The 27,625-nt window shown below is 35.3% G+C and overlaps 1 protein-coding gene and 1 long non-coding RNA gene across 19 annotated transcripts in view; one reads left to right on the top strand and one right to left on the bottom strand.

Moving 5' to 3' along the window:
* ZNF438 (zinc finger protein 438) overlaps nucleotides 1–27,625 on the bottom strand; it is a 402,501-nt gene that overhangs the window by 19,406 nt on the left and 355,470 nt on the right. For 9 of the 16 annotated variants that reach the window (XM_038529901.1, XM_038529900.1, XM_038529903.1 and 6 more), the window contains 2 exons: nucleotides 12,563–12,606; nucleotides 9,103–9,170 (listed from right to left, as the gene is read on the bottom strand). The exons of 1 other annotated variant lie outside the window; for it this stretch is intronic. In XM_038529901.1, coding sequence (XP_038385829.1) covers nucleotides 9,103–9,139 — 37 coding nt within the window. In that variant the 5' untranslated portion in view covers nucleotides 9,140–9,170; nucleotides 12,563–12,606. The remainder of the gene's footprint in view (nucleotides 1–9,102; nucleotides 9,171–12,562; nucleotides 12,607–27,625) is intronic. 6 more of the 16 variants (XM_038529906.1, XM_038529908.1, XM_038529905.1 and 3 more) reach the window with 1 other exon arrangement.
* Nucleotides 17,666–27,625, top strand: part of LOC102151923 — a 39,761-nt gene continuing 29,801 nt past the window's right edge. For 2 of the 3 annotated variants that reach the window (XR_005355209.1, XR_005355210.1), the window contains exons 1-5: nucleotides 17,666–17,875; nucleotides 18,346–18,474; nucleotides 25,766–26,051; nucleotides 26,442–26,583; nucleotides 27,107–27,222. This is a non-coding gene — a long non-coding RNA (uncharacterized LOC102151923). The remainder of the gene's footprint in view (nucleotides 17,876–18,345; nucleotides 18,475–25,765; nucleotides 26,052–26,441; nucleotides 26,584–27,106; nucleotides 27,223–27,625) is intronic. The other variant, XR_005355211.1, reaches the window with a different exon arrangement.

Below are 27,625 nucleotides of genomic sequence, written 5' to 3'. Positions count from 1 at the left end.
TTAAAAGGGGCAGTTAGAATTTTGGAAAACATGAATCCATCACTGGAAATCTGAAACTTCCAAATACTTAATGATTTTTGGGGTGGGACTGGTCACATGAACAAAGAGGATCTTTAAAATACTGGCTAAAATGATGTATAGAAGATCCACAAACTCAGTGAACTTCCCCCTCCCCCCAAAATAACCCATACCTGATGTTACATGGATGGTTAAAAGACTAACTCAAATGTAAGCCAGATCAAAAAGTAGCAGAATATAAGAAGCATCTTGACCTAAGTTTCAAATTTCTCATCACAACTAAACTTTAAGAAGTTACCTGACTCATTTAAAGTCCGTTACAGTTATTGGACACATTTTGGCATTGTATCAAGAAAAATAAGCATAATTATCTGAAAAGGCTATTAATATACTCTCTCTCTTTCCAGCTAATGTAAAACTAGATCTTCTACAAACACTTCAACATAAATGACATATCACAACATACTGAATATAAGACCAGATATAAGACTCCAACATTTTTAATGAAGCTAGACTTTCAACACATTTGAAAAAAACCAAAGTCTATGCCAGTCTTCTAATTGTTTCTAATTACATAAAATAGGTTATTTATATTCAGCTGTAATGAGCTTGTTATTGTTATTTTAAAATGAATTCACAAGTACATACATATTTTCAGTTTATAATCTCAAAAGTGATAAATGCCACTGGATATAATGGACATAAACATGTTCTCTAGAGTCCTCAAATTTTTACGAGTATAAAGGGGTCCCCAAACTATAAAAGTTTGAGAACTGCTGAACTAAATAAAATCTAATGTCCCAGCTCTTTTGAGATTCTATGATTTTTTGTTCTGTGGGTGAATGAGAACATAAGACAAAATCTGGAAATGTCTTGCTTTTGGTTGATAAGTTTTTGTTCCCTTCACTATTGTTTCCTGTGAGAATATAATATGGCAGGTCCATGGGACACAGTTTTGAAAATAAGGCATTTAAAGGTAATTTATCCTAATAAAAATATCAATTATAACTAAAATATCAGTAATTGGAAATGTTAGAATGAAGATTAAATAATAAAATGCTAGACAAAAATCTTATAAAGATGTAATGCTGCAAAAATTTATTTTACTTAGTTTGAATTTATATTCATGGAATAGCTAATAAATTATATTTAAATTAATGATATTTGTATTTTGCATCAGTGAGGGTGACAAAACATGAGAGACAACTAACTCAGGGAAATGAACAAGGGGTAGTGGAAGGGGAGGTGGGCAGATGGTTGGGGTGACTGGGTGATGGGCACTGAGGGGGGGCACTTGGTGGGATGAGCACTGGGTGTTATGCAATATGCTGGCAAATTGAATTCCAATAAAAAAATTTTTTTAAAATGATATTTGTATTTTCCCCTAGTTTTAGGAAATGTTATCACAAGATTTTCTTGGTAGTATATAATCTTTTAAAAAATAAAACACTGTTTTAAAGAACTTGTAACAAAATGCATTCAAAATCATTTTATTAAAACTAATTAAGTTTTGTTTCTAGCATAAGTTGGATGTTGGAATTTCTGTAAATATCTTTATAATTTTGGTGCCAATTAATCTACAGAGGGACAGTATGTTTATTTCATTAAAGCTTTACAAGACTTATGCATTTCTATTCTTATTAGTATTAGACTTTTACAAACATGAAACACCTAACCTATATTTCTGGCTTGCAAAGCATACTAAATACCTCTGTCAAACTTCTTTGCTTTTATCCCAGCTCAACTCATCATACTAACCATCTGCATAAATAAAGATGTAAGCACCTGCTATATGGCAAATGGTCTCAGGGGCAGATGTTTCCATCCTTGTGTTCATGTCACTGGGGCTGGATACATTATTTGAACAGATGTACACAATCTGAAAGTGTTGTGTCCCTCAGTGAAATGTCTCCAACTGCTTTCTATCAAAGAACATAAATGCTATTTGCACCTGCATTTACGTTAATAATATAAAGGCAGCGGGGGGTTCTGACAAAGTGGAATGTGATGCTATGAAATATATTTGCATGGTTAACTGGAGCTTCTGACTCTGCTGCCAAATGGCCACATTGACACTGATACATGCCCAAGCAGACTATGATTAGTAGCCTGCTTTTTAAGCAGTGGAAATATGGTTATTTCAAACAACAAAAATACTCATAATCTGAATTTACCAATAAGAATATTTTAAACTCTAGTGTTTTATCTCAAAATAGGAAAGTAACTTCCAATATTAGGTCTACCTGATAAACTTTAGGCCACTCAGGTTATTTCCATTTTGTTCTATGAGGAAATTCCTATAGGTATGTGTGTGTTTTCCATTTGTACTTCTGTCAACAGCATAACATACTAATAATCCATAGTGGTATTTTGCAGAGGTGATTACACTGGAAAGTTCCAATTTCCAACATTAAGTAAGTTAACCAAAACCAGGTTGAAAATGTCAATTTGTACTTGGTCTGAGAAATAAAATGGTACCAAAAGCCCAAGAACAGCATTTACACCACTAGTTAAGATAAAAATGTTTCCATATGAATGTCACATATTTAGAAACATAATATTTTGGTAATACATAGGGAATGTTCTCCCTCCCTCTCCCAATTATGAGGTCACAAAGCCATGTTAACCACTAAACACAAAGCGTCAGATTATAGTGGTTCTCCAGCTACTGTGCATTAAATGTGAGTGCTGAAGAGCTAAGGAATTTGTAATAGATTTACTGAGCTAAGAACTTGCAGTCTTTTTCAAATAATGTATTTATTACTATATTTTTAAAGGTTTTTCTTTTGAGATTTTATTTATTTATACATGAGGCACAAAGAGAGAAAGAAGCAGAGACATAGGCAGAGGGAGAAGCAGTCTCCATACATAGAGAGAGCCTGATATGGGACTCAATCCCAGGCCTCCAGGATCATACCCTGAGCCAAAGGCAGCTCAACCACTGACCCACCCAAGCATCCCTTTAAAGGTTTTTTTTTTTTTTTTTTTAAGATTTTGTTTATTTGAGAGAGTGTGAGAGCACAAGTTGTGGAGAGGGATGGGGGAGAAGGAGAAGTAGAACCCATTGAGCAGGGAGATGATATGGGGCTTGATCCCAGGACCCTGAGGTCATGACTGAGCTGCAGGCACTTAACTGAGCTTAACATTGATAATATCAACTTTATACAAAATTATTGTATCTGAGTTAAATGTTACCCAAAGTAACTTATTTTGCAAATTATTCTGAAATGCACATTGTGCTTTAAAAGAATTTACAAGGTACATTTATATATAGTTGATCCTCATTGTTTACAGATTCAAATCCTTCTGCTTGCTAAAATTTATTTGCAGTCCCCAAATCCCATACTGATGACACTTGCATGGTCATCTGTGGACTCGTACAAGCAAAGAACCTGTGTCAACTCATGTACACATTCTCAGCAGTGGTTGATGCTCTGCCTTCTTTCAGCTCTTCTATCGTCACTTTTGTGTTCTATGTAGTGTCACATTTTTCTTATTTTTTTCCTTTTTGGTTGGCGATTTCACTGTTTAAAATATCCCTCAAGCATAGGGCTGCTGTGCTATCCAGTGTTCCTAAGCGTGAAAACACTGATGTGCTCTGTAGAAAAAATATATGTGTCAGATAAGCTCTGTTTAGGCATGAGTTATATAATGTTGTGTCTGGGAGTTCAAGGTTAAGGACTCCACATAAAACTAGATTCTGGGGATTCCTGGGTGGCTCAGAAGTTTGGCGCCTGCCTTCAGCCCAGGGTGTGATCCTGGAGTCCCAGGATCAAGTCCCACATCGGGCTCCTTGAGGTGAGCCTGCTTCTCCCCCTGCCTATGTCTCTACCCCTCTCTCTCTGTGTCTCTCATGAATAAATAAGTAAAATCTTAAAAAAAGAAAACAAAACCCTAGATTCTATATTGACAGTTAATGAAAATGTTGTGTTTGACTAGAAGCTCACAGGAACCTAATGCTGTGGAGCCACGGTTCTGTATTATCTAATTTAGTGTTTGTGGTGACTTTAGAGAATGTGACTATTGTGAATGATGAGGATTGACTGTATCTTACCTCATTTGGCTCTTCCAGAGCAAGTATTATTACCCCCATTTTAGAGATGAAGGGGCTGAGGCTCACTGATTGAGCCAAGACACAGAGCCTAAAAAGAAGGGTGGAAGGATAAATAGAGCTCAACCCTTCAGCTTTTAGTTTCATATTCTTTCCCCAGACTGAGAGGGAAGAAAGAGAGACGGAAGAGGAGGAGAAGAGAAAACAGGACAGGAGCTTAAGAAGTAGCTTTAATACCATGTTGGGAAAAGTCAAACTGTAGTTAGATAATAGGATAATACACCATTTTTAGGTTAAATTCTCATAAAAAGCGAACCATTCTGATAGGCAGCACATCTTTACTGAAACTGAGCTGTAATAGGAGAGCTTAGTTTGGGTTTCCTTCTCTCCCCCTGTGCTTTGCTCATGGCCTCTCCAAAAGCCATAAGTATTTGTTAAGTGAACATGCAGACTTGGGAACTCCACCTGGGTGTTTCGTCAAGAAGCACAGATTAAAATGTTTTCACAGTATCTAAGTCATATGAGTTTTTTTGAAGTTTGAGTCTAAAGCATTTTAAACAAAATTTAATGTATATATGAGAAGGCACTACATGCCGAACTGCTTTAAAGCTTGCCAGAGACACATACAAGAAATCATCAAGAAGTTTATAAGGAACCTGATACTAGAAGCCTAAAAATAAGATTATTTTTCCAAACTTAAAAAAAATGAATTTTCACTACTTTCCCCAAATGTTCCCTGAGTTCTAACATGCTATATTTGCCAATATCAAAATGTTTACATCAGTATGTAAGTATATATTTTTAAGTCTTTATATTTTTAGGCCATACTGTAATTATTTTAAAAGTATTTTATTAAATCAGAAAATCCAGTTTTTTTTTCCAGATCCAAATCTGAATTCCCGTGATACACAGTAATGGCCATGACCACACAGTTAAACACTGTCCAGGTTTTGGAAGTGAGTCGGGGTTGACAGTGCATATTCAGCTACTTGCAGTAGTTCCAAAGGGGGTCATTAAAAAACCCTCTTGCCTCAAAGCAGCTGCTGTGTTCTCACCCCCATTTATTATTACTCTCACTGACTAAAAATAGTGCTCACAATTTTAAAACTATCTTTGAACAATCTAAATATGACAGAGCTGAGAAAAAACATTAGAAGACTCATGGAAGTAGACCTTTCTACCTGCGACACACTTGCCTCATCAATGGCAAAGCTGAACTGTGAAGCTGGTAGAGGATGAAGAATTTCCAACGACTCCAGTAAAACAGACCCTCCCTGGGCTTACATGAAGACTCTTTCCTGCCTAGTGGATAGCAGGACGTGTTTTAACCAACTACGTGGAGACCGACAATTCATCCTGCCCTCTCCAAGATGCAAACTTCAATCCTTCATTGGCTGGCATCACCACAGTGAACTATCTAGCACACGGACAACATAAACTGTCCCTGTCAGAGACCTATTTGGCAGAGCCACTCATTTGTGTGTTTCCTTATCTGGCAAGTAAGCAGATTCATGGGCATTTTCAATCACTGTGGTAGTTCTGTTTGTCCTTCAACAAATTTAAAGTAGAAACTACAACAACTGTAGTTGGCCTTATCCTGTGGTTTTCATGCCTTTTTTTTCCCTTCAAAACATGGTTTATTACTTGCTACAATTTGCTATTTTCCAACACAAAATACTTGCCCTTATATTTCTATTATCATTTGAAAATATCAATCAAAAGAACAGAAAGTTATGGGAAAACCATAAGTCCTATCCCCAAATCCTGAATGCATGAGAAGATAGAAAATGGTAATGAAGCAAGTCTAACGAACTTTTGGAGGTGCTATAAGTAATACTTCAATGCAGAGAGAAATAATGATGACACTAAATTACAATGGAAATCTTTCAATATACTATAAATTATCATTACAGTGATACGGTGATATTAAATTTCTTTATAAAAATTAGAAAACATTTAAATAAAAGGCATTAGAATTTATAATTAATTTCCTCCAGTTCTTTCTCAGCATTAAACTCATATCCCTTGACCTCTAAATTCCACTAGGTTGTTTTCTACAGGTGTTAATGTCCTGAACAAATGTCATCTCCTCTGCTGTATTTCCTGGCCAAAACATCAGCCTCAAAACTTCTGACCTAACCAACTGTCCAGGTTCACCCAGGTTCGCAAAGGACATCATACTCTCTTCAAAGAGAGCATTTGTCATGTGTTAATTACATACAATGTCTGCTCTTCTAACAGGATTTTATATGTTGTGAAAGCACCAGCTGTGTCTGACTTATCTCTGGATTCCTCAGATCTTTGAATCCTGACATGATTCCTGGTTAACTATCATACAGGTGATCATTAAATCTGCTTCCACTACAGAAATTTTATTAGGAGACAGTATGTGGTATGCTGGATTTTCTTAAGCCCCACAACTCTGCTGGTAATATCTTACCTGAATTTCATACAGTAATATGTAAAATATATGTGCATGTGTGTTTACAGGTCTGAAATTTATAAGTATTGTAATTTATAGATAGCCATCAATGATGTGTTAAATAAATTACTTAGCATTTAATTAACAAGTGACATGTGCCCAGCACACTTCACATGTCACATAACTGATTATATTTGATGACAGAAATATAAATTAATGTTTGATCAGAGAAGGAAAAGGGGAATAATCTAAAAATAGAACCAGAAGTATTCTTTATAGATTTATAGTGTGACATAGGGGACAAATAGTGAGTATTGGATATTGATAGATCTGGGTTCAAATCTTAGCTCAGTCACTTCCCTGACTGGTGATCTTGGTAAAAGTAACCAATCTCCCTGAAACTTTCAAATAAAGATTGTATCTAACTTACGTGAGGATTAAGTACAACAAAGAAATCTAAAGATGTGGTTAAAGTGACGGGAGGCACTTGATTAATTGAGCTTTTAGTTATGTCATCTTTTTCTCTGTTAAATTCTGGGTTTGAGGCTTAAGCATCTTTGGTCTCAGAAAAGACTGACGAAGTATTTACTAGAGCTACTGAACTCCTTGCTAGGCTTGAAGGCATCTTATTTTCCCACCAAGCCCACAGAGGTAACTAAGATTATGCAATAGCTGGAGAAGTAGACCTGAAAACAAAACAAGGCTTGATGAGAAAGTAGGCAGAAGGTGTGAGAGATGACATGAATGACTTCCCTCTATCAGCCAGAAACCAAGCAGCTCATTGCGTAGTTACATAGATTTACCAACTTTTAGAGATGGAAAAGAATATCTAGTAATCCTGGCTTTACTAAATCAATGCTTACAGACAAAATAAGTAGTCTGAAGTTCCACAGCTGGTTGGCAGTAGATGTAGGAAAGGAGGCCAGCTTTCCTGCTCTTCCTTCTTTTTTTTTTTTTTTAAATTATTTATTTATTTATGATAATCACACACACACAGAGAGAGGCAGAGATACAGGCAGAGAGAGAAGCAGGCTCCATGCACCGGGAGCCTGACGTGGGATTCGATCCCGGGTCTCCAGGATCGCGCCCTGGGCCAAAGGCAGGCGCCAAACCGCTGCACCACCCAGGGATCCCTTACTGCTCTTCCTTCTAAGCAGTCATACCTCTAACTCAGATGAAGAAGGTGATACCAGGTAGGACACTAAGTTTCCAAACCCTTGATCAGCTACCTACTACTGCAGAAATCTTCCAAAGGCTATGCCAGAAGACAACTCATAGAAAATGCATAGTTTTATTTCTAGTTAGTGTTGCTCTCCTCTCTCTCATCCCATGTCCTTTCTTGCCCTCGTGTCCAGGGCTGGATCTTGCCTGAGTCTCAAGGACTTTTACTCTCCTTTGGCCAAATGTCCAGACCAAAACTAAGCTAGAGTCTCTTCTGTGTTTCTTCCCCTTGGATCCCCTTGGATCATGCTTGGCCTTTTCAGGCCAGTAGGCACCTGAAGCAGGAGGCAGCCATGCTCATCTCATTATATCAGCCTCCTCAGATGGAGCCCAGATATTAAAAACAACCATTAGGAGCATACCCACTGTCATCTTATAGTGCCTAATACACAAGTAGGAAGGAGCTGGGTGATTTACATGTATTATCTCCTTCCATCTCCACATGACCTATAAAGTAGTACTTACTAAGTTCATTTTATAGATTTATAGATGAGAAAGATGGATCGAGTGATGTGTCTTAAGACATGCAATTCAGTGCTAGAATTAAATGTCAAACATAGACTCCAGTTACGATGCTGCCTTTTGTTTTGGTTATGGGTTCTTTGTAGCAAATTCCTTCCATTCATTAAAAGTTACATCTTCTGTGAAGGAAGCCCAATTTGGCATCATTAAAACATTATTTTCCTCACATACATAGCAAAACTTCTGCGTAGAACAGAGTATGTAGGGGTAGGTGAAAGATTTGAATTCTTCCTAAGGGTTAGAGTTTGCCCTTGACAGTGAAGGAAATTTAATTATTCTGTATTCAGAAAGACTTTATTTCCACCTATATATTACTTTTCTAAAACCTCCAGGAATTCCTGTTAAAAAAACATGATTTTCTTTATAAATCACGTGGGGCTGCAGAATGGCTTTTTTTATGTTTCTTTTTAAAATGGGAAGAAACAAGTCAAAGAAATGTATTGTGAATATCCCCTATCTCTACAGCATGTGTATGAATATATATATATATATATATATATATATATATATATATATATATATAGTCCTTTCACTAAAACATGTTGTTCTGCTTCACCAAAGCCAGTACTTGATAATTGCATTTCACATCAACTGGTGCCAACTAACTGCCAGCGAATGGGCTGGATTCTCTGAGTTTTGTGTGGGATGAGATGGCCCTGCTCTCGAGGAGTTCTCTATCAAGGATACATGTCCTTATATACACTTCAGTAATTTATCAAAGGAAATTAACTTTCTGATATAATTAGAATTTTGTTCTTAGTTCCAGGAAATAAATTACCTGTGGTCAGAGGACAGTGGCACTGAATATGTCAATTTCCACTATTTATAACATGCACATTACCATTTTCCTCAGCATGGTTTATCTTACCTTGATCTTTTGGTGGTACTGATAAAGAATTCTGCATTATGATGTATTTGACTTGAATAGCAACTTCTCTAAAAAGAACCAAGCACAAATAATAATTAGAAAACAATTCAATGCCTTGTTAATACATATGGAAAATGTATATTACAGGCTCTTTAAAAATTTTTCCTATTTATAATTATCTGAGTAATAAGAAATAGACTGCACTATTATTAGGAAACAAATGTTTTTATTTCCTTCTCATTTTTATAGAGACACGGTTTTACTGAGTGTAGTGGTATGGGCCTGGAGGGGGAAGTGATGATAGAATGAGAGAGGGACTATATCTGCATCTCTACCCAGAGTGGCAAAGAAAAGAAAAAAGCAAAATTAAGATTCCCTAAAAATGCCCTGCCAGATAATTATGTTTCATATACTCTATTTAAGAAGAAATAATGAAAATGTTTAACAATAGAGGTAAAGGTAGTATAATTGCAGTGTACTCACTTGATGAAATATAACTAAGTCATTATGATACAGTTATAAAGATTATGCAGCAAGATGGAAAATAAATTAAATGAACATGGTAAATGACACACACTCTAGGGTAACAACTATCTAAAAAACAAAGGTATTGCAAAATGCATGACAGGAAATATGTTAAGATGTGTGCTGGCAGTGTGTTTGCTGAAGCATTTCAGGTGTTTTCACTTCCAATTTAGCTATTTTCCAAATTGTTTATAATAAAATATATATTAAAAATATTTGAATATAAAAATATGGCAGTTAAAGACTGAAAAACATATAGGTAAATATTTTATATGCCATCAAATACACAAGTGTTTCAAGCATGACACCAAAGACAGACACCATTAAGGTAAAGACAGATGAATCTATTTAAAATTTTAAATGTTTTTCAATAGAAAATTAGCCAAAATTAACAGGCATGACTTCTGCTACAGCCAAGATGGAGAAACAGAGACCAGATTTGTCCTCATGCCTGAATCAATAAAAAATATAGACAAAATATGTGAAATAATATTTCAAAACATTGGACATCAAATCACAAGACTTTTCTTGGGAGACAGGAAACAAATGAGATGAGCCGTATGACAATTTTGTAGGAAGGGAGAACCCTGGTGGAGACACCCAGAGTAACGGAGAAGACAGAACTGTAGAAAGAGAAAGAGAGAGCAACGAAGAGGGTCTCTATCAAGTATTTGCATGTGTACTGATCAGCACATGCAAGTGAAGAAACTATGTGAGGTCAAGGGAAAATCCACGCTGCTCAACACTCACGGAGGGGCAGGAGTAGCACCTCCTCCTACCAGCCAGATTGAAGCAAATCCTCGTTCATTGGACATCCAGTAGAGGACAAAGAAGGATCTTGCCTCAGTAGGGAAAAAAAATCAAGCCCTACACCAAGCATTTTTGGTTTCATATGACAAATTGTAAAGCAAGACTGAAAAGAGCAAACTAATTCCAAGTGTCTTAACTGTACATTTAGAACAGATCTGCAAAAATATCCATCACCCAGAAAATAAAATTCATAATATCTGACATCTATTTAAAAATTATCAAGCATATGAAGAAACAGGAAAACATGAGCCATAATAAAGAAAATAATCAAAACTGACTCTGAACTGACACACGTTAGAATTAGCAGTCATGAATATTAAGCTCTAACACTGATTAAGTAATGACTGTATTTCATATGTTCAAAAAGTTAAATATATAGGAAAGATATAAAAAAGACCCACATGATATTTCCAGAGATGAAAACTGTAATATATAAAATGAAAATACATTGGATAGGATTAACAGCATATTACCCATGTCAAAAGAAAATGTTAGCAAACTTGAAGACATAGTAATTAGAGATTTTCCAAAATGAAACTCAGGAAGCAGAGAATAATAAAAAAAAAGAAAAGAAGAAATGATTGGTGAGCTACAGGACAACTTCAAGCAGCCTAATATGCAAATTATTGGAGAGGAGAAAGATGGAAAGACAAAAAAAAATCATTTTAGAAAGAATGGCAGACTTTTTTCCAAATTTGAGTAAAGCTATAAACATAGACCCCAAAAGCTCAAAATTACCTGAGGCATAAGAAAACATGAAAACTACACCAAAGCATATTATGACCAAATTGCTCAAAACTAGTGAAAAAAAAATGTAAAGGCATTCCAAAAATACATTACATATAGAGGATTTCTCATTGGAAACAATGCAAGTGAGAAGACAGTGGAGCAGCATCTTTAAAATACTGAAAGAAAAACCTGTAATCTAGAATTCTATGTTTAGAGACAGTATCTTAAAAAATAAAGGAGAAATGAAGGTATTTTATAAATACAAAAGCTGAAAGAATACATTACAAGTCCACTCACACTATAAAAATGCTAAACAATGTCTTTTAGGCAGGAACATTAGAATACTAGAAATGGGAATTGTATAGTAAGCATACAATGCTTTTCTTTTTAATATTTAAATCTTCTAAAAAGGCAACTATTTGAATAAAAATAATTAAGAATGTAATGTGGGGTTTATAATGATAACAATAGGACAAAAGTTGAGAGAAGAATAATAGAAGTATACATTTGTAAAGTTCTTATACTATCAGTGAAGTGGTATAATATGACTGGGAGGTAGATTATAATAAATTAAACATGTATATTATACATCTCAAAGCAAAACTAAAATCACAAAACAAAGAATTTTAGCTAAAAAACCAACAATTAAAAAATGGAATCATAAAAATACTCAGTTTTCCAAGGGAAAATAGGAGAGAATAAAACAGATGGGACAAATAGAAATAAAACAGTAAGATGATAGATTAAAATCTAATCATATCAATATCATATTAAATGCAAGTGATCTAAATATTCCAGTAAAAGATAGAGTTTGTATTAAAAAAGCAGGACCCAAACTTTATGTTGCTTATAAGAAAGGCACTTCAAATACAAAGATACAAACTGGTTATAAGTAAAAAGAATGGAAAAAGATCTATCACATTAGCATGAGACAAAAGAAAAATAGAGTAGCAATACTAGTATCAGAAAAAGATTATAAAGCAATGACTATTATACCAGGCAAAAAGAAGGTCGCTTCATAATTATAAAATGTCAACTCATCAAAAAGATATACTAATCTCAAATGTTTATGTTCCAAATAATTGAACTTCTAAAGAAAGATCTAATAGAACTGCATGGAAAAACAGATAATAATTCATAATCAATACTCAATAAGAGACAGAGAATCACTAAAGGTATTAAAGGTTAACTTGACTTAATCGACATTTATAAAGCATTCCACCCAACACCACAGAATATACACTGTTTTCAAGTGCACATGAAATATTTATCAAGACAGAACATATTCTGGGCCATAAAACAAGTTTCAATAAACTTAAGAGGACTCAAGTCATATAATGTATGTTCTCTGACCCCAGTGGAATTAAAGTAGAAAACAAAAAAACAGAAACATTACCTGAAAAATCTTCAAATATTTGTTGTCACACAATTATAACTAACCTATGGGTTCAAAGAAGAAATCAAAATGAAAATTAAAAATATTTTTGAACTGAATGAGATACAAACAACATATCAAAAAACAGGACACAGAGAGAAATTTAGAGTACTAAGCATCTCCTTTAGTAAAGAAAGTAGGTCTCAAGTCAACGACCTCAATTTCTACCTTAAAAACCAAAAAAAGCAAATTTAACCCAAAGTAAGCAGAAGAAAAGAAATAGGTGACTGGAGAGTAAATGAGTGAAATAACAACAGAAAAATAGATAAAAATAAATTAAATAAAAAATAGATTCTTTGAGAATATCAATAAATTTGATAAACTAATCAGACACATATGATCGATATCAGGAATGAGAGAGATGACCTCACTACAGATGCTAACTCCTATTAAAAAGATAATAGGGATAATTACAAACAACATTTTGGCCATAAAAATCTGATAATTTAAATTAAATCAACAATTTTCCTGAAAGACACAAACTACCAAAGCTCACTCAAGAAGTGACCCTATATTTTCAAAGAAATTGAATTTCTAGTTGAAAAGCTTCTCTTGAAGAAAACTCCAGTCCACAAGATTGGTTTGGTGAAATCTACTGAATGTTTAAAGAAGAAACAATACCAATTATGTAAAAAATCTAGAAAAATGAAAAGGAGAGAATTCTAACAATCTAATTCTATGAGGCCAATATTATACAGATATTATACAATATTAAAACCAGACAAAAAGCCAATAGAAGGAAAAACCTTCAGACTGACATTCCTCATAACATAAATGCAAATATTACAAACAAAATTTTAGACCAAAAAACACTAGAAAAAGAAAACCACAGGCCAATATCCCTGATGAACACAGATGCAATAATCCTAACGAAATACTAGCAAATTGAATTCAACAACACATGAAAAAGATTCTTCACCATGATCACTTAAGACGTAATCCAGGGATACAAGGGTGGTTCAATATTTGCAAGCCAATCAGTATGATACTGCACATTAACAGGAAAAAGAATAAAAACCACATTATCATCTCAATAGAAGCAGGAAAATCATTTGACAGAATACTACAAACATTCATGATAAAAACCCTCCACAAAGTGGATAAGATGGAACATTACCTCAACATAATAAAGGGCATATATGAAAAACCTACAACTAACATCATACACAATGGGGAGAGACTGAGAGCTTTTCCCTAAGATCAGCAGCAAGACAAGGATGTCCACTTTCACCACTTTTATTCAACATAGTACTGGAAGTCCTAGCTGCAGCTATTAGATAAGAAAAAGAAATAGCAGGCATCCAAATTGGTAAGGAAGAAGTAAAACTTTACTATTTGCAGATGACATGATACTATATATAGAAAACTCTGAAGACTCCACCCCCCCAAAAAAAGATTCCACTATTAAAACTGATAAATTCAGTAAAGTCACAGGATACAAAATTAATGTACAGAAATCTGTTGCATGTCTGTATACTAATAATGAAATACCAGAAAAAGGAATTAAGAAAATACTCCATTTACAATTGCATTAAAAAGAACCAAATACCTAGGAATTAATTTAACCAAGGAGTTGAAAGATCTATATTGTGAAGGCTACAAAACACTGATGAGGGCAGCCCTGGTGGCTTGGCAGTTTAGTGCTGCCTTCAGCCCAGGGTGTAATCCTGGAGACCCGGGATCGAGTCCCACATCGGGCTCCCAGCATGGAGCCTGCTTCTCTCTCTCTCTCTCTCTCTCTCTGTCTCTCTCTCTCTGTGTCTCTAGTAAATAAATAAAAAATCTTAAAAAAAAAAAACCCTGATGAAAGATAATAAAAGACAACACCAACAAATGAGAAGATAGTCCATGCTTATGAAACTAGAAGAATTAATATTACTAAACTGTTCATAGTACCAAAGCAATTACAGATTCAGTGCAATCCCTATCAAAATATCAACAGCATTTTTTCACAGAATTAGACAAAATAATACTGAAATATGCATGGAACCACAGAAGACCCCAAATAGTCAAAGCAATCTTGAGAAACAAGAAGAAAGTTGGAGGTATCACAATTCCAGATTTCAAACCATACTATAAAGCTATGGTAATCAAGACAGTATGGCACAAAAACAGACACACAGATCAATAGAGAGCCCAGAAATAAACCCATGATTACAGGGTCAATCAATCATGACAGAGGAGGCAAGAATATACAATGGGAAAAGACTGTTTCTTCAATAAATAATGTTGGAAAAACTGGACCACTACATGCAAAAAAGAAACTGGATCACTTTCTAACACCATACCATACAAAAAAAAAAAAAAAAAAAAAAATTCCTCAAAATACATTAAAGACCTAAATGTGAAATCAGAAAACTCCTAGAAGAAAACAGGTAGTAATGTCTTTGACATCAGCCTTGGCAACATTTTTTCCCTCAGGCAAGGGAAACAAAAGCAAAAATAAACTATTGGGACTACACCAAAATTTTGCTTTTTGCATAGCAAGAGAAACAAAACAAGGCAATCTACTAAGTAGGAGATATTTACATGGAGACTCTTTGAGGGGTATTTTTACAATAGGCATCCTGAGCCTTAAAGTTCTGCATTCCTTCTGATTCAGACCTTTCTTCCACTTCAGAAGGTTATCATAATAATGTGCAAAGCCATCCATCTTCATGATCTTCATCTTTATTACCTTTTTAAAATTTTTCAGGGTGCCATTTAAAATACACACAAAATGTAAAACCCCTAAGTAAATTAGGACATATTTTTACAATAAAGCTATTACAAATAATGTTTCTTAAAATATTTAAAATATAAAAAAAGCTTATCATACATGTATGAAAGGGGCTGGTTACAGAGAGGTAGTAGGTTCAATACCCTCTCCCCTATATGCATGAGAAAAACTACCAAATATTAAAAGGGACTATTTCTTCTCTTTTTTAAAGATTTATTTATTATTTTTAAAGATTTTATTTATTTATTCATGACAGACAGGGAGAGAGAGAGAAAATTAAATTACTGTTTACTTTCTTATGGATAGATACATGACTAAGTTTCCTTAATGAACAAATACCATCTTTGCCATCAGAAAAAAAAAAAAAAAGATAAGTCTTTATATTACTGCTCTGGAATGCTATATGAGATAAGGAGTGCCATTAAAATAATTTCACCTGTACCCTCAATATTTTGGTGTTTAAAGTAGAAAATTTGCTCAAATGGAGTCTAATGTCTTCTTCTACCACATAAAGCACTGCTGTATTTAACTCTACTGTATTATGAAAAATGAATAAATTATGTAATAAATGCACCTAATGCTTATTAAAGAAAACTTATGAATAATCACAATATTGCATCTTCTGATTGGCCTGGAAATAAAAGTGCATTATATAAATGTGCTAGAGGAAAAGTGGCATTAAAAAGTCACATAAGATCTAACATTATTTTTCAAATATCACACAAGCAAGGTCAAGGCACCATGATACAACATTAGCAGTCAGTGTGTCCTTCATAGTATACACAATCTCTGATCATTATAACCTAACTTTTCTTGCTTGACTTCTATTAAGTAGAAAAATCTACCTGAAAGGAAAAAAGTTAAGGGATGCAAACAGTGAATGCCATCAATTATGGCAAGATTTATTACAATATGCTTTATAAATCACTCATATGAGTACTTTTAATTTTATTTAATATGTCATATTTAAAGAGTTGATTAAAAATATGAATTAGGTGAATTGGTCACTTGAGAAGTTATAGCTCAATGGTTCTGGAAATGGAAATCTCCCATTTACTCCTAGTTGAGGAAAGCTCAGGGAGATGTTGTGATGTCTTTGTTATGCCACTTTGCCTTCAAAATAAATTTAGATACAGAATCTTACAGAATATATAAAAATCACTGGCTCCATGCTCAATGAGCTTATTAACATTAACCCATGATGTGAGTTTGTGTTTAAGTGCATGCTCTATTGTGTGTATATGGGCACCAACCAGAGCTACAGTGTGGATGTTTATCTAGATTATTATTTTAGGGAATCATTTTATAGAGAATAAACATGTCATATATCACCTGTCTGATACACTGTCACTGAGACAAATACCATAGTATAATAAATTTGGCCAGGAGAACCTGAAATAGGAAAAAATTTAAAAAGGTGATAAAGTCTTGGGTGTCTTACTATTGGTAACTTATAACGGGCTCTTTGTATCTTAAGATAATGTGACTGGGCAGCTGCTCATTCCACAGGCCTTCCCCACATTTTGATCCTACTGTGACTTTTAATTTTCAAGTATTGTACACTGACTCTCGCACAAGCTTTAGGTTTAATGGAATTGGTAAATCCACAGATGAGAGCTTTACCGACATGAAGTCTCCCACACTGAGTGCTTACTACGTGTTGGACCTGTCAGGTAATTCACACATACCTCTTATCCTCACCTGAGGATCAGCAGTTGTCATCCTTCAAGTCAAGAAACTGAGGCTCAAAGAAATGAAACTACATGTGCAAAGTCACTAGGATGAGCCAGATTTAATTTCTCCAGGACTGTCTGATTCCTAAATTCATACATATGCTCTGTTTTCCCACATGCAGATTCTCCCTCCCTCTCCAACTTCATTCCTTTTTTCTCTAATGCACACATGAACAGACAAACAAGTGTGGACCAAGTCAATGGAAATACGCACAGAACGTTTTTGTGCTGGATTCTGGAGTCAAAGTACAATCAGGGAAACAAAGAATGGGAATAAAGTAATGGGGAAAAATGACTTAGTGAAGCTGGGAAAGGAGCAAACCTGGGCAATAAAAAAATTCAGAGAGGGAATGATAGTCATCTTCAAATAACTGAAGAGCAGTTACTTAGAAGAAGGATTTGGAGGGGATCCTATGTAGCTCCAGTGGGCATCCTAAGACCAGTGAGGGAGACAAGTAATAGGGGGCACATTCCAAATGGATACAAGCTAGGACTTCCTCATGACTACTGATATTTAACTCTGGAACCTACACCATGGAGTGCTAAAGGACATATTAAATTCTGAAAAAGTTGAGGGAGAAGCTGACTGAAGCTTTGGTTTTCAGCCCTAAGAATGCATACACTATACCTTAGGAACATGGCAGCAAAGGACTAAGAAAGGTTGAATAACCCCAGACAACCTATAACTGAAAAAGCCACCTTTCTTTTATGTGTTGAGGAAATGAAACCGGTCATGACACAGAAGAGGAAAAAAAGAAGTGCTTGAATGAACTTACACTTGCGAAGTACTTCGCGTTGTTCTTGTCCTTTATATATACTCAGGTATTGTTTGAAAACATTTAATGTACTTGAGAAGGAATTTTCCTAGCTTGCTTTAAGTAATTTCATGTGTCCATTATATTTCACCATTTTTTTTTTAACTTTTCCAAACAACTTTATTGAGATATAAATTACATTCAACAAACATATACCCCAGTGTAGTAATTACATTCTTTTTTCAGACTAGGGCCCTGGCTGACAGGACAGAGTGCCCTTCTTGGCTAGCTAGCTAATCCTGGAGATGACAAACAGCTCCCCTGTGAACTTCATTTCATATGCAAACAAACCAGAGTCCATATCCCCAACCACCTCCATTATCTGACTGTCACACAACTTGCTAATATTTTCACTGGCCTAAATCACCTCAGGGCCAGGTATTGGATAACTAGGCCCACCCAAAGCCTTGAACTGCTGAAATCTTTCAACCAAGCCAATCCCAAACTGTTTATCTTGCCCTGTGTTGCCTTTCCCAGAAAAACACAATAAAGGCTCTAGGTAGCTCCTTCTGTGTGCTTCCTGACCAACCCTGGAACTTCCCAATGTGGCCCTGGATGCATGGCATGCCCTTTCCTCTTAGGAAGTGATAAATTCTTCTTCTAAAGGTAATTTTCCCTGTGTCTTTCACCTTATTATATCTGAAACAAATCCCAGATATATTTTAAGAAAAAATAAAATGTGGGGGCACCTGGGTGGCTCAGTGGTTGAGCATCTGTCTTTGGCTCAGGTTGGGCTCCCCATGGGGAGCCTGCTTCTCCCTCTGCCTGTATCTCTGCTCTCTGCGTCTCTTATAAAGGGGGAAAAAAAAGGAAACAAAACAAAAAAAGAAACTGTGAATATCACTTCAAAAAGTTCCCTCATCACCTGAAAAAAGTTCCCTTGTGCTCTTTATCCCCACCCCTCATCACAGGACCAATCACTGATGCTTTCTGTGTCACTATAAATTAGCTTTGCTTGTTCTATGATTTTATATCACTTCGTATCAAACAGTATGAATTCTCTTATTGCATGCATCAAATCATTCCTCTCTCTTGTTGAGTGTAATATGATTTGCTTATCCATGCACCCACGGATGGGCATTTGTCTTGTTGCCAGTTTTGAGCTATCCTGAATAGCACTGCTACAAATATTTGCGTTCAAGTCTTTGCAGACCTAAATGTGTTTACATCTCTTGGGTGAAAGCCTACGAGTGGAATTTAGCCGAGGGTGGTCTATTAAATGTACGTTTACCTTTATAAGCAATTAATTGCTTATTTTCCAAAGTGGTTGTACTATATTTCATTGTTTTAAAAAACCACCTCTTCTAAGCAATGATTGAATTCATGTTTTTTGGGATCTCTATATAAATGACAGGACCCAAATACCTTAAGGTTCAATTTTGTTAAAATAATATAAGCTTATAGTACATAAATTTGGACTAATAGGAGTATTCATCATTCACTCAATTGTAATAAATGCTTATTCCTATCTCTGTCATATTTAAGAAACAAATAATAAAATTCTCAAGTTGGTACTAAAGGATTAGAAAAGCTGAAAGAGAATCTATACATTTTGAACCACTTAGAAAATTCTTCATGTTTCATTAATATAATGTATTAATATTTGACAATCTCCTTCCTTCCCTAAATGGCTGCATACTGCTAATGAGTTCAGTAAGAAAGTCTCTCTTTAAATTCAAGTATTTCTGAATGTCAGCCACTGACAGAGTAAAGTGCTTTATAGAGTCAGGACTAATTTTTCAGACCCTTAAAGGCAACTTCTTTTCTAGTTAGAGTTGGGGAAACTTTGGAATTACATAGTCCTTATTTCCCCTCACTTTTTAGATTTGTTATTAATGTGGTTTCACCAGATGCTCTCTACTGTTCTCCAAACCAGAAAATCTTAGAAGATGAGACTGGCCTTTAATTTTCAGGGCCATGTTCTAGCCCAATCTCAATGAATTAAATGCAATGCAATGAGCTAAAAGTTGTAAAAGGATCAGCAAATTGAGTGAGAACATGTATGTTTTCCACTAAAACTTCTTACTGTGTGGTCTTGGAGAAGTCATTTTATCTTCTTTTCTGTTTCAGTTTCCCCAAATTAGGAAGGGAGAGAGAATATGTAAACCATTTGGCTGAAGAAAGCATTAGGCTAGATGTTAATGTGTTGAAAGTATATATGGTAAAGTATAAAATGTAAAAATATTATAAAAAATGTAAAATGTAAAAATATTGTAAAAAAAGCTATTAAAAAAACTAGTGTGTTTTATTTGTTAATAAAGTTCTCCAGAGTTCTTCCACACATAAAGAAATGGTTATAACTACCTTTGGCATTTCCAGGAGTAGAAAAAGGGAATATAGTAGAACATACTTAAAAACAAAAACAATGGTATTTCCAACCATAAGATCTAATCATTTACCCTCATAAAGCACACGTACATATAGATACTCAGGTTCCTTAACAGGTGCTCTACATGCCACTGAACTAGGCAGATGTCTGGGAGGCCACTTTTTTGTCTCAATCAAAATCTATTCAGGAAATTATGTTCTAGCCTGAGACTTCCATTTCTTTTCCCTCCTCAGGTTCTCTGTACAATTTCTTCCAACTCCTGTGGCTCTAATTACAACTCGACATTTATATTTCTAGTTCCCAGGTTCCAGGGCGAAATGTTCTCTGCTTACTATGGCTCTCCACCTGGTTACGGGCAGACTACATGTAGCTCCTGCTTCCTCTGAAGTGCTTTTCAAAATTATCTCCTCTACTCCAAACTCATTCCTGCCTTAGGTCAGGTCTTGCTGCTACTACAACAGCCTCCTCAATTGTTCTCCTGCCTCTTGGCTTCCATCTTTCCAATCTATTCTTTGTGATACAGCTAGAACTATTTTTCCCTTTTAATAAAAATTTTTTTAAATTTTATTTAGACTTGTTGAGGGATAACTGACAGATAAAAACCATACATCTTCAAGTGTACAATACAATGATTTGATGTATGTATATTTGTGAAATGGTTACCACGATCAGGGTAATTAACATATCCCCTCATCTCACAGTTACCTTGTGTGTGTGTGTGTGTTTTGTGTGCTGAGAACACTAAGGTCTCTCTTTTAGCAAATTTCAAGGAAACAACACAGTAATACTAACTAGAGTTGCCATGCTGTACATTAGATCCCCAGAGACAAGCACTTTCAATTCTAAGAGCTGATTCTTCTGGATTTGTATCTCTGTATCTGTGGATAACATGCTCATGATCCTACTTCTTTATTGTTCAGTTTCAGGCAGTATCTACTGATGATCCACTGTGGAGGATGAAAAGTTATCTCTATTTCTCTCTTCCCATCAAAAAAATTTTGCTTAATAATTTTTGTGAGTATAGAATTCCAAGTTGAAATTTAAAGGCATTCCATGGTCTTTTGGTTTCCAATGTTGGTGTTAACAAATCCAAAAGTATCTGTGGTCCTTTGTATGCAGTCTGTTTTTATTTTTCTCTATGGAAACAATGTTTAGAAATTTCACAACTTAGCATCTCAGCATATTTTCATCCATTCGCCAAGTGCTTGGTGGGCCTTTTTAACCTGGAATCTCTTACATTCAGATCCTGGCTTATTCAGTTATTTTCTTGAAATTTCCTAATTTACTTTTCTCTGCTTTTTCCCCCTTGAACTCTTATTATTCAGATGTCCATTCTCCCTGGTCATTTATACTTTTCCTTCCCCCTCTTCCTAGGTTTTCTTTTATTTTTCTCTTTCTGGAAAAATTTATTTTCCAATGTTCAACTGAGTTCCAATTATCATTTTTACCCAGTGGCCAATGAATGGTTTACAATCCTGAGATCAAGGATCCCATGCTCCACCAACTGAGTCAGCCAGGCGCTCCCATGAATGGTCTTTTTAATGTAAATCTAATCATGCTTTCCCTAGGTTCCCTTCAGTGGTTCCCTGTTGTCCACAAGACAAAGTTGGACCTCTTTTGCACAGCACATGGGGCCTTCCACACAGTGGCCTGTGGGGTCATCCATGCTACATTATTAAGAGCTATATCTCCAAGGTAACCAAACAGGTCCACTCATATGCTTCCACAGTTCTTCATGGAAAGGCCTTCTTTCCCTTGTTTGGCTACATAATTCCTATTTACTTTCATCGGCAATGTCCATCTGGCCCATCTGAGGCATTTTTATTGATCTGTCCATTATCTTCCAACACACTTTGGCTCTCTCTCTTAGCATGCAGCATTTGTTTAAATTTCTCTGTTTCCCACTTAATGTTGTGAGTTCCTTGGTAGCAGGGCCAATGTCATTTTTATCTCTGTATTTCCAGAACCTAGAGGTCTAGGTCTATAGTAAGGGTTAGTAAATGTTTATTGAATGACTAAATGTCACTACTCTTACAAAAACAATAGTGCTAAAAATTGTTTAATAATACATGCACAGTTCCACCTAGTGCTTTTCATATCATTTAAATCTTTTAGTTTGCCATAGTAAGTTCCTAAAACTACAAGTAATTTTTTGTAATTAATAGTGATTTTAAAAATCTGAAGCAATGTCTTTTTAATTTTGCCATAATTACACTTTTCCATAACCTAAAGTGACAGCTAATTGACTAAGGTAATTTTTCAGTAGTAAATTTCCTTTGATCACGACAGATCGCCTGGCTGTGTTTTTAAAAGGACTGAAACACTCCTAAAATGACTTAAAAACTATCTTACGTAACTGTAAAAAGAAAAAAAAAGGTCCTACTTTCAATTTCTCTAGTGCCAGGCTTGGGGCTTTTCAGATAGATCAATGTTGCTTTAAGTGTCATCACCTACTGATAAAAAGTCCTAGGAAACAATGCCTCCCAGCATTACCTGTAAGTGCAATACTTGAATACTGCAGCTTCTCTGTGAAAAGACCTTTTTAGTCACATTTAAAAAGACTCAAGTTTTGGTAAGTTTTCACAAACAGGGATCTTTCCATTTCTTATTTATTCAAATGTTAAGCATACAGATGTAAGAAAAATATTTGGGTGTTTCTACATCAACCAGAGCATCCTTGGAATTTCCCGCCTGGATTCTCAATGCTAAAAGAATGGAGTTGTTCAAGCCAGTGAGGTTACTACTAGGATGAAGATAAAAGCAGTGCAAAGAAGAATTGCACCATTTGGTAATAAATGACACTCAACAGTAAAATAAATGCCTAAAATAAAGATGCTGTCATTTACACATTCATGATAGAGATACATATGTGAAACTGTTCATTATTATTTCACTTCCTTGGACCATTCTGGCTGGCGATGTTTCAATCAGTTTAGATTTAATTTATTGCTTTGAAATAATCACATCTCCACCATTCCTGCTCTTCTCCTGTCTACATTTAGTGATGCAATCAACTTTAAAGGAAGCAGGTTTACAGAAAATTGGTATAATTTCAATATCATTTTGGATTCCTCACATTCTTTTCCTCTCCTAAATCTCACCTGCTGCCAAGTGCCATGGAGTTTTGGTTTCATTACCATAAACCAATTGGTGTGCTTTCAACAGACTCTAGTTCTACCTCCCATATCTCTTCCTTTCTCACCTCATCATGACATTGCCAATAAGGTCCATTTCTCTCTCAGCCCTACTCCCATCTTTAGCTTTTTCTTTCTCCTCTAAAGTGTCTGCATTAAATTAAAATCCCATCAATTAGCTTTACAACGACTGTTTCAATTAAAGAAAAAAAACCACATCACTGCTCTATTTCCTGCTAACTTCATCCATATTTTTTATGTTCTTGTGGGTGTGTGAGCTGCTGCTTAACAAATGATTCTGGTGATTTTTCTTCCTCTTTTAAAATAATTCAAACTTTCATTGTTTCCCTGGAACACTCTAGTCACCGATTTACCTTCTAAGCATCAGCTAAATTTTTGTTATTCTATGCCCTCAATGGCATTTGTCTGATACTCAGATTATCATAAAATGATTATCTCCAACATGGAAAAAGCTAAGCAAAAACGAACAAGCCTCTCTCTCATTCTATAACCCTGATTCCCTCTACAGAGACAACTCTCAGTACCTATGTGGATCTCCCTTCAGAAATTGAATGTATTTAAGCTAACATGCATAGAAATGTGTTTTATCCTCCTTCCCTCCCCAAATCAGAATAGATTATACATACTACTCTTTTTTCATTTAATATATTTTCAAGAGCTCTCCTTATTGGCACTTATGGTTCGTCTTCATTTCTTCATTCATTTATTTGAGAGAGAGAGAGAGAGAGAGAGAGTGCAAGGGGAGGAGCAGAGGGAGAGGGACAAGCAGCCTCTCTGCTGAGTGTGGAGCTGGACACAGGGTTCAATCCCACGACCCGGAGACCATGACCTGAGCTGAAATCAGGAGTCAGACACTCAACTGACTGAGCTACCCAGGTGTCCCCTCTTCATTCTTTTTTTAAAGGCTGTCTAGTATTTTATTGCATAGACTCCTCAACTTCTTAACCATCTACCTACTGACTGACATGAGATTGTTCTCAGTCTTCTGCTCTCACAAAGTTGCAGTGTACATTCTTACACTTACACCTTTGCAAGTGGGATGAAAGCACAGTAAGTGATTTATTAGGTTGATTGAGATTTTTATAGATATTACCAAATTATCACTCAAAGAAGTTATACTGATTTACCCAATAATGTATAAAAATGACTCTAAGCCAGTACTTGCAAAAATTGCCACAGGGATTTTTCAGTCAACTATCCAAAAGCTTCAAAGATTCTAGCACGCCTAGATATTTTTCCCAACTTTAGTTGCATATAAAAATATTGCTCTTTGTTGAAATATAGAAACACTGACAATAAAATGAAAACCAAGTTTCACATCTCAAGGATTTAGAAAGGTGATTGTTTATGGAAAATCCCTGACAGACTGGAAAAGGAAAAAAGAGTCAGTTGTACAAGAAAGTGCTGCTGCCTAGCATCACCGAAAGGAAGTAGGTATTAATGTCATGGGGACCATCGCCCATTAGTTGGTGTCAGTACATTCTTGCTATGAAATGAAGAGACAATTTCCTAATTGAAAAAGACAAACCAGATAAAATAACAGGAGAAAAAATCCTACATATTTGAAAAACTAGCCTTTTAAAAAATGTTTTTCTTTGCAAGACATCACAGAATATACAGATGTAGTTTAAAGGATAATATTATAGTATAAAAATGGTGCTCCTTTGTCTAATATGAAATGATGTCTTGACTGAGGTGCTAGCAGCTGAGGATCAGGTGAACCCAATTAACCCAATTTTTACTTGTCCCTACTAAGTGGTTTATTTTTGATGTATACTACTCCCTAAATCCTTTAGGGTACAACACAGAAAACCATAAACAGGCTATAAAGGTCATGACATTAATTTTCCTGTCATTCTCATGCTTTAAATAGGCATCAGAAAGCTAAAAAAAAAAAAAAAAATATTGTCCTCTGGGAAGGAAGGCAAATCTGAAACTAATTATGGTAGTTATTATTATAATACTATTAAATTAAACACTGTGACCCAAGCTAAATTTATCGTGGTACCTTTTGTTAATGAATAAAACTTCCCAAGTAAGATTACTGCATCCTCTCATATCATAAAATGATTCACCAGAGGACTAGTTGAACAAAGTAACCACTGAAAAATCTGAATTTTCATTCACCTAAAGCTTAACTAAAACGTTTAATAAGCATACATGGAATCTTTATGTATAAAATGCTCTTACAAGCTTTATTTAAAAAGGAAAAACTTCACAGGGGCAGAATACTGAACTAATAGTCACAGACAGTTTATCTCCACTTGTTTTCTATGGTCCGCTACTTCTCCTATTTTGTGAACTAGGGACTGGCTCCTATTACTATTATTTACACCAAATAGAAAATAAAATGTGGAGGAATACCTCAGTAACATCTTTTTCTGCTAAATTTCTGAAACTCAAACTGCTTTAGGTATTTGGAGGACAACATGATCCAGAGGCTCCATCTAAACTTCAAGAGTTTTTCTGGTGGCTCAGTCTTCCCCTCATTACCACTCACTGGCCTGGGCTCCAGATGGGAGAGGAAGCCGCCTCGCCTGGCAAGTGGGAAGTGTTTGCTGTCTGTGTCCTCTAGCGCCCTGACACTGGAATGATGACCCATGCAGACTCTGTTGGATTCTTTTAATCCTTACAAATGCTGGCAGAGAGATGAGGGCCAAGGACAAAGAATGATAAATCTGGGTGGATGGAAAGGAAAGGTAGGGAAGAAGGACTATCCACATCTGTGTGAGACCAGCAGAAAGATGAATAAGTAGCAATCACAAGATAAAGAAAAAAGGAGTGGGAGGAAAAAGGAACAATGGCAACATTATTTTAAAAGGAGAAATGGCATATTAATGGGGAAAAAATCACTTAAATTTCAGTTTCTTTAAATATCTCAGAAGATACAGAAAACTATTTAAGAAGTAGTTTTTCATATGCTTTCTTGCAATTAGTAAAGACATTTACAGGACCAGGATGTTCTGTGCATCAGTGATAGTCTCAATAATCTCAGTGACTAATGACTTGGTAAATGATTTTGCTGCTGATCAACTGCAATAGTTTATTAAAACTTAAGATGACTAAAATTAAATACTTTATTTTTTTAGAGTATTTATTTACTTGAGTCAGAGACAGACACAGAGAGAGTGACCCGAGGGAGAGGGCAAACCTGCCTCAGGGCTCGATCCCAGGACCCGGACATCATGACCTGAGCCGAAATCAGATGCTTTAACAGACTAAGTCACCCAGGTGCCGCTAAAATTAGTTTAATAGCATTTTGTTTCTCTAAATTTGAAAGTTCGTTTTGTTTTTATTTTTAAAGATTTTATTTATGTGTTCATGAGAGATACACAGAGAGAGGCAGAGACACAGGTAGAGGGAGAAGCAGGCTCCCCACAAGGAGCCCGATGCAGGATCAATCCCAGGATTCCAGGATCATGCCCTGAGCCGAAGGCAGCTCAACCACTGAGCCACCCAGGCGTCCTAAAAGTTAGTTTTAAAATAAGATTTTCTAATTGTCTTTGTTTAGAAGTGTTACAGAACTATGAGGAAGTACTACATCGGAAAGATTTGAAAAAAGTCAGAATGAAGCAGAGAATTGTTTTCTCTTGCAAGGGTTTCTACAATGGCTTACTGTGGACATGCAGGGATTCCAATTCAAAAGATATAATTAGGAGTGGTTCCCTGATCTTTTGTTTTTATGTATTTACCATGTTCCCACAACCTATTGTTTTTGTTTTTGTTTTTTTCCCCACAACCTATTGTTTTATAGCTAATAGATCCACATTGCAAACTGCCCTTTGTACTCCAAACGTGTATTTTCACAAGAACTGATGAGACAATCTTTCAAGCTCATGCATGATGGCACTGTCTGGCAGCAACATGAAGGTAGCCATCTCTGTTTTATAATGATTTGAATGTTTCATTATATTTTGTAGTTATTATTTTAGAAAAATTAGTGGAGCTCAAAAGATTAAATGTGATTAATATGACACCAAATGCACAGGCAATAAAAGCAAAAATAGACAATTTGTACCACATCAAAATTAAGAACTTCTGTGCATCAAAGTAAAGAATCAACAGAATGAAAAGGCAGCCTACAACACAGTAGAAAATATTCATAAATCATATATCTGATAATGGGGTAATATCTAAAATATATAAAGAATTCCTAAAACTCAACAAATAATCTGGTTAAAAATTGGGCAAAGGACTTGAAGAGACATTTTTCCAAAGAGAATATATAAACGGTCATCAAGTATATGAAAAGGTGTGGAGTATCACTTATTGT

Source organism: Canis lupus, chromosome 2, assembly GCF_011100685.1.
Source record: "Canis lupus familiaris isolate Mischka breed German Shepherd chromosome 2, alternate assembly UU_Cfam_GSD_1.0, whole genome shotgun sequence".
Classification (NCBI taxonomy): Eukaryota; Metazoa; Chordata; class Mammalia; order Carnivora; family Canidae; genus Canis; species Canis lupus.
The sequence above is the reverse complement of the archived record's forward strand: the minus strand, read 5'-3'. Positions and strand labels throughout refer to the sequence as shown.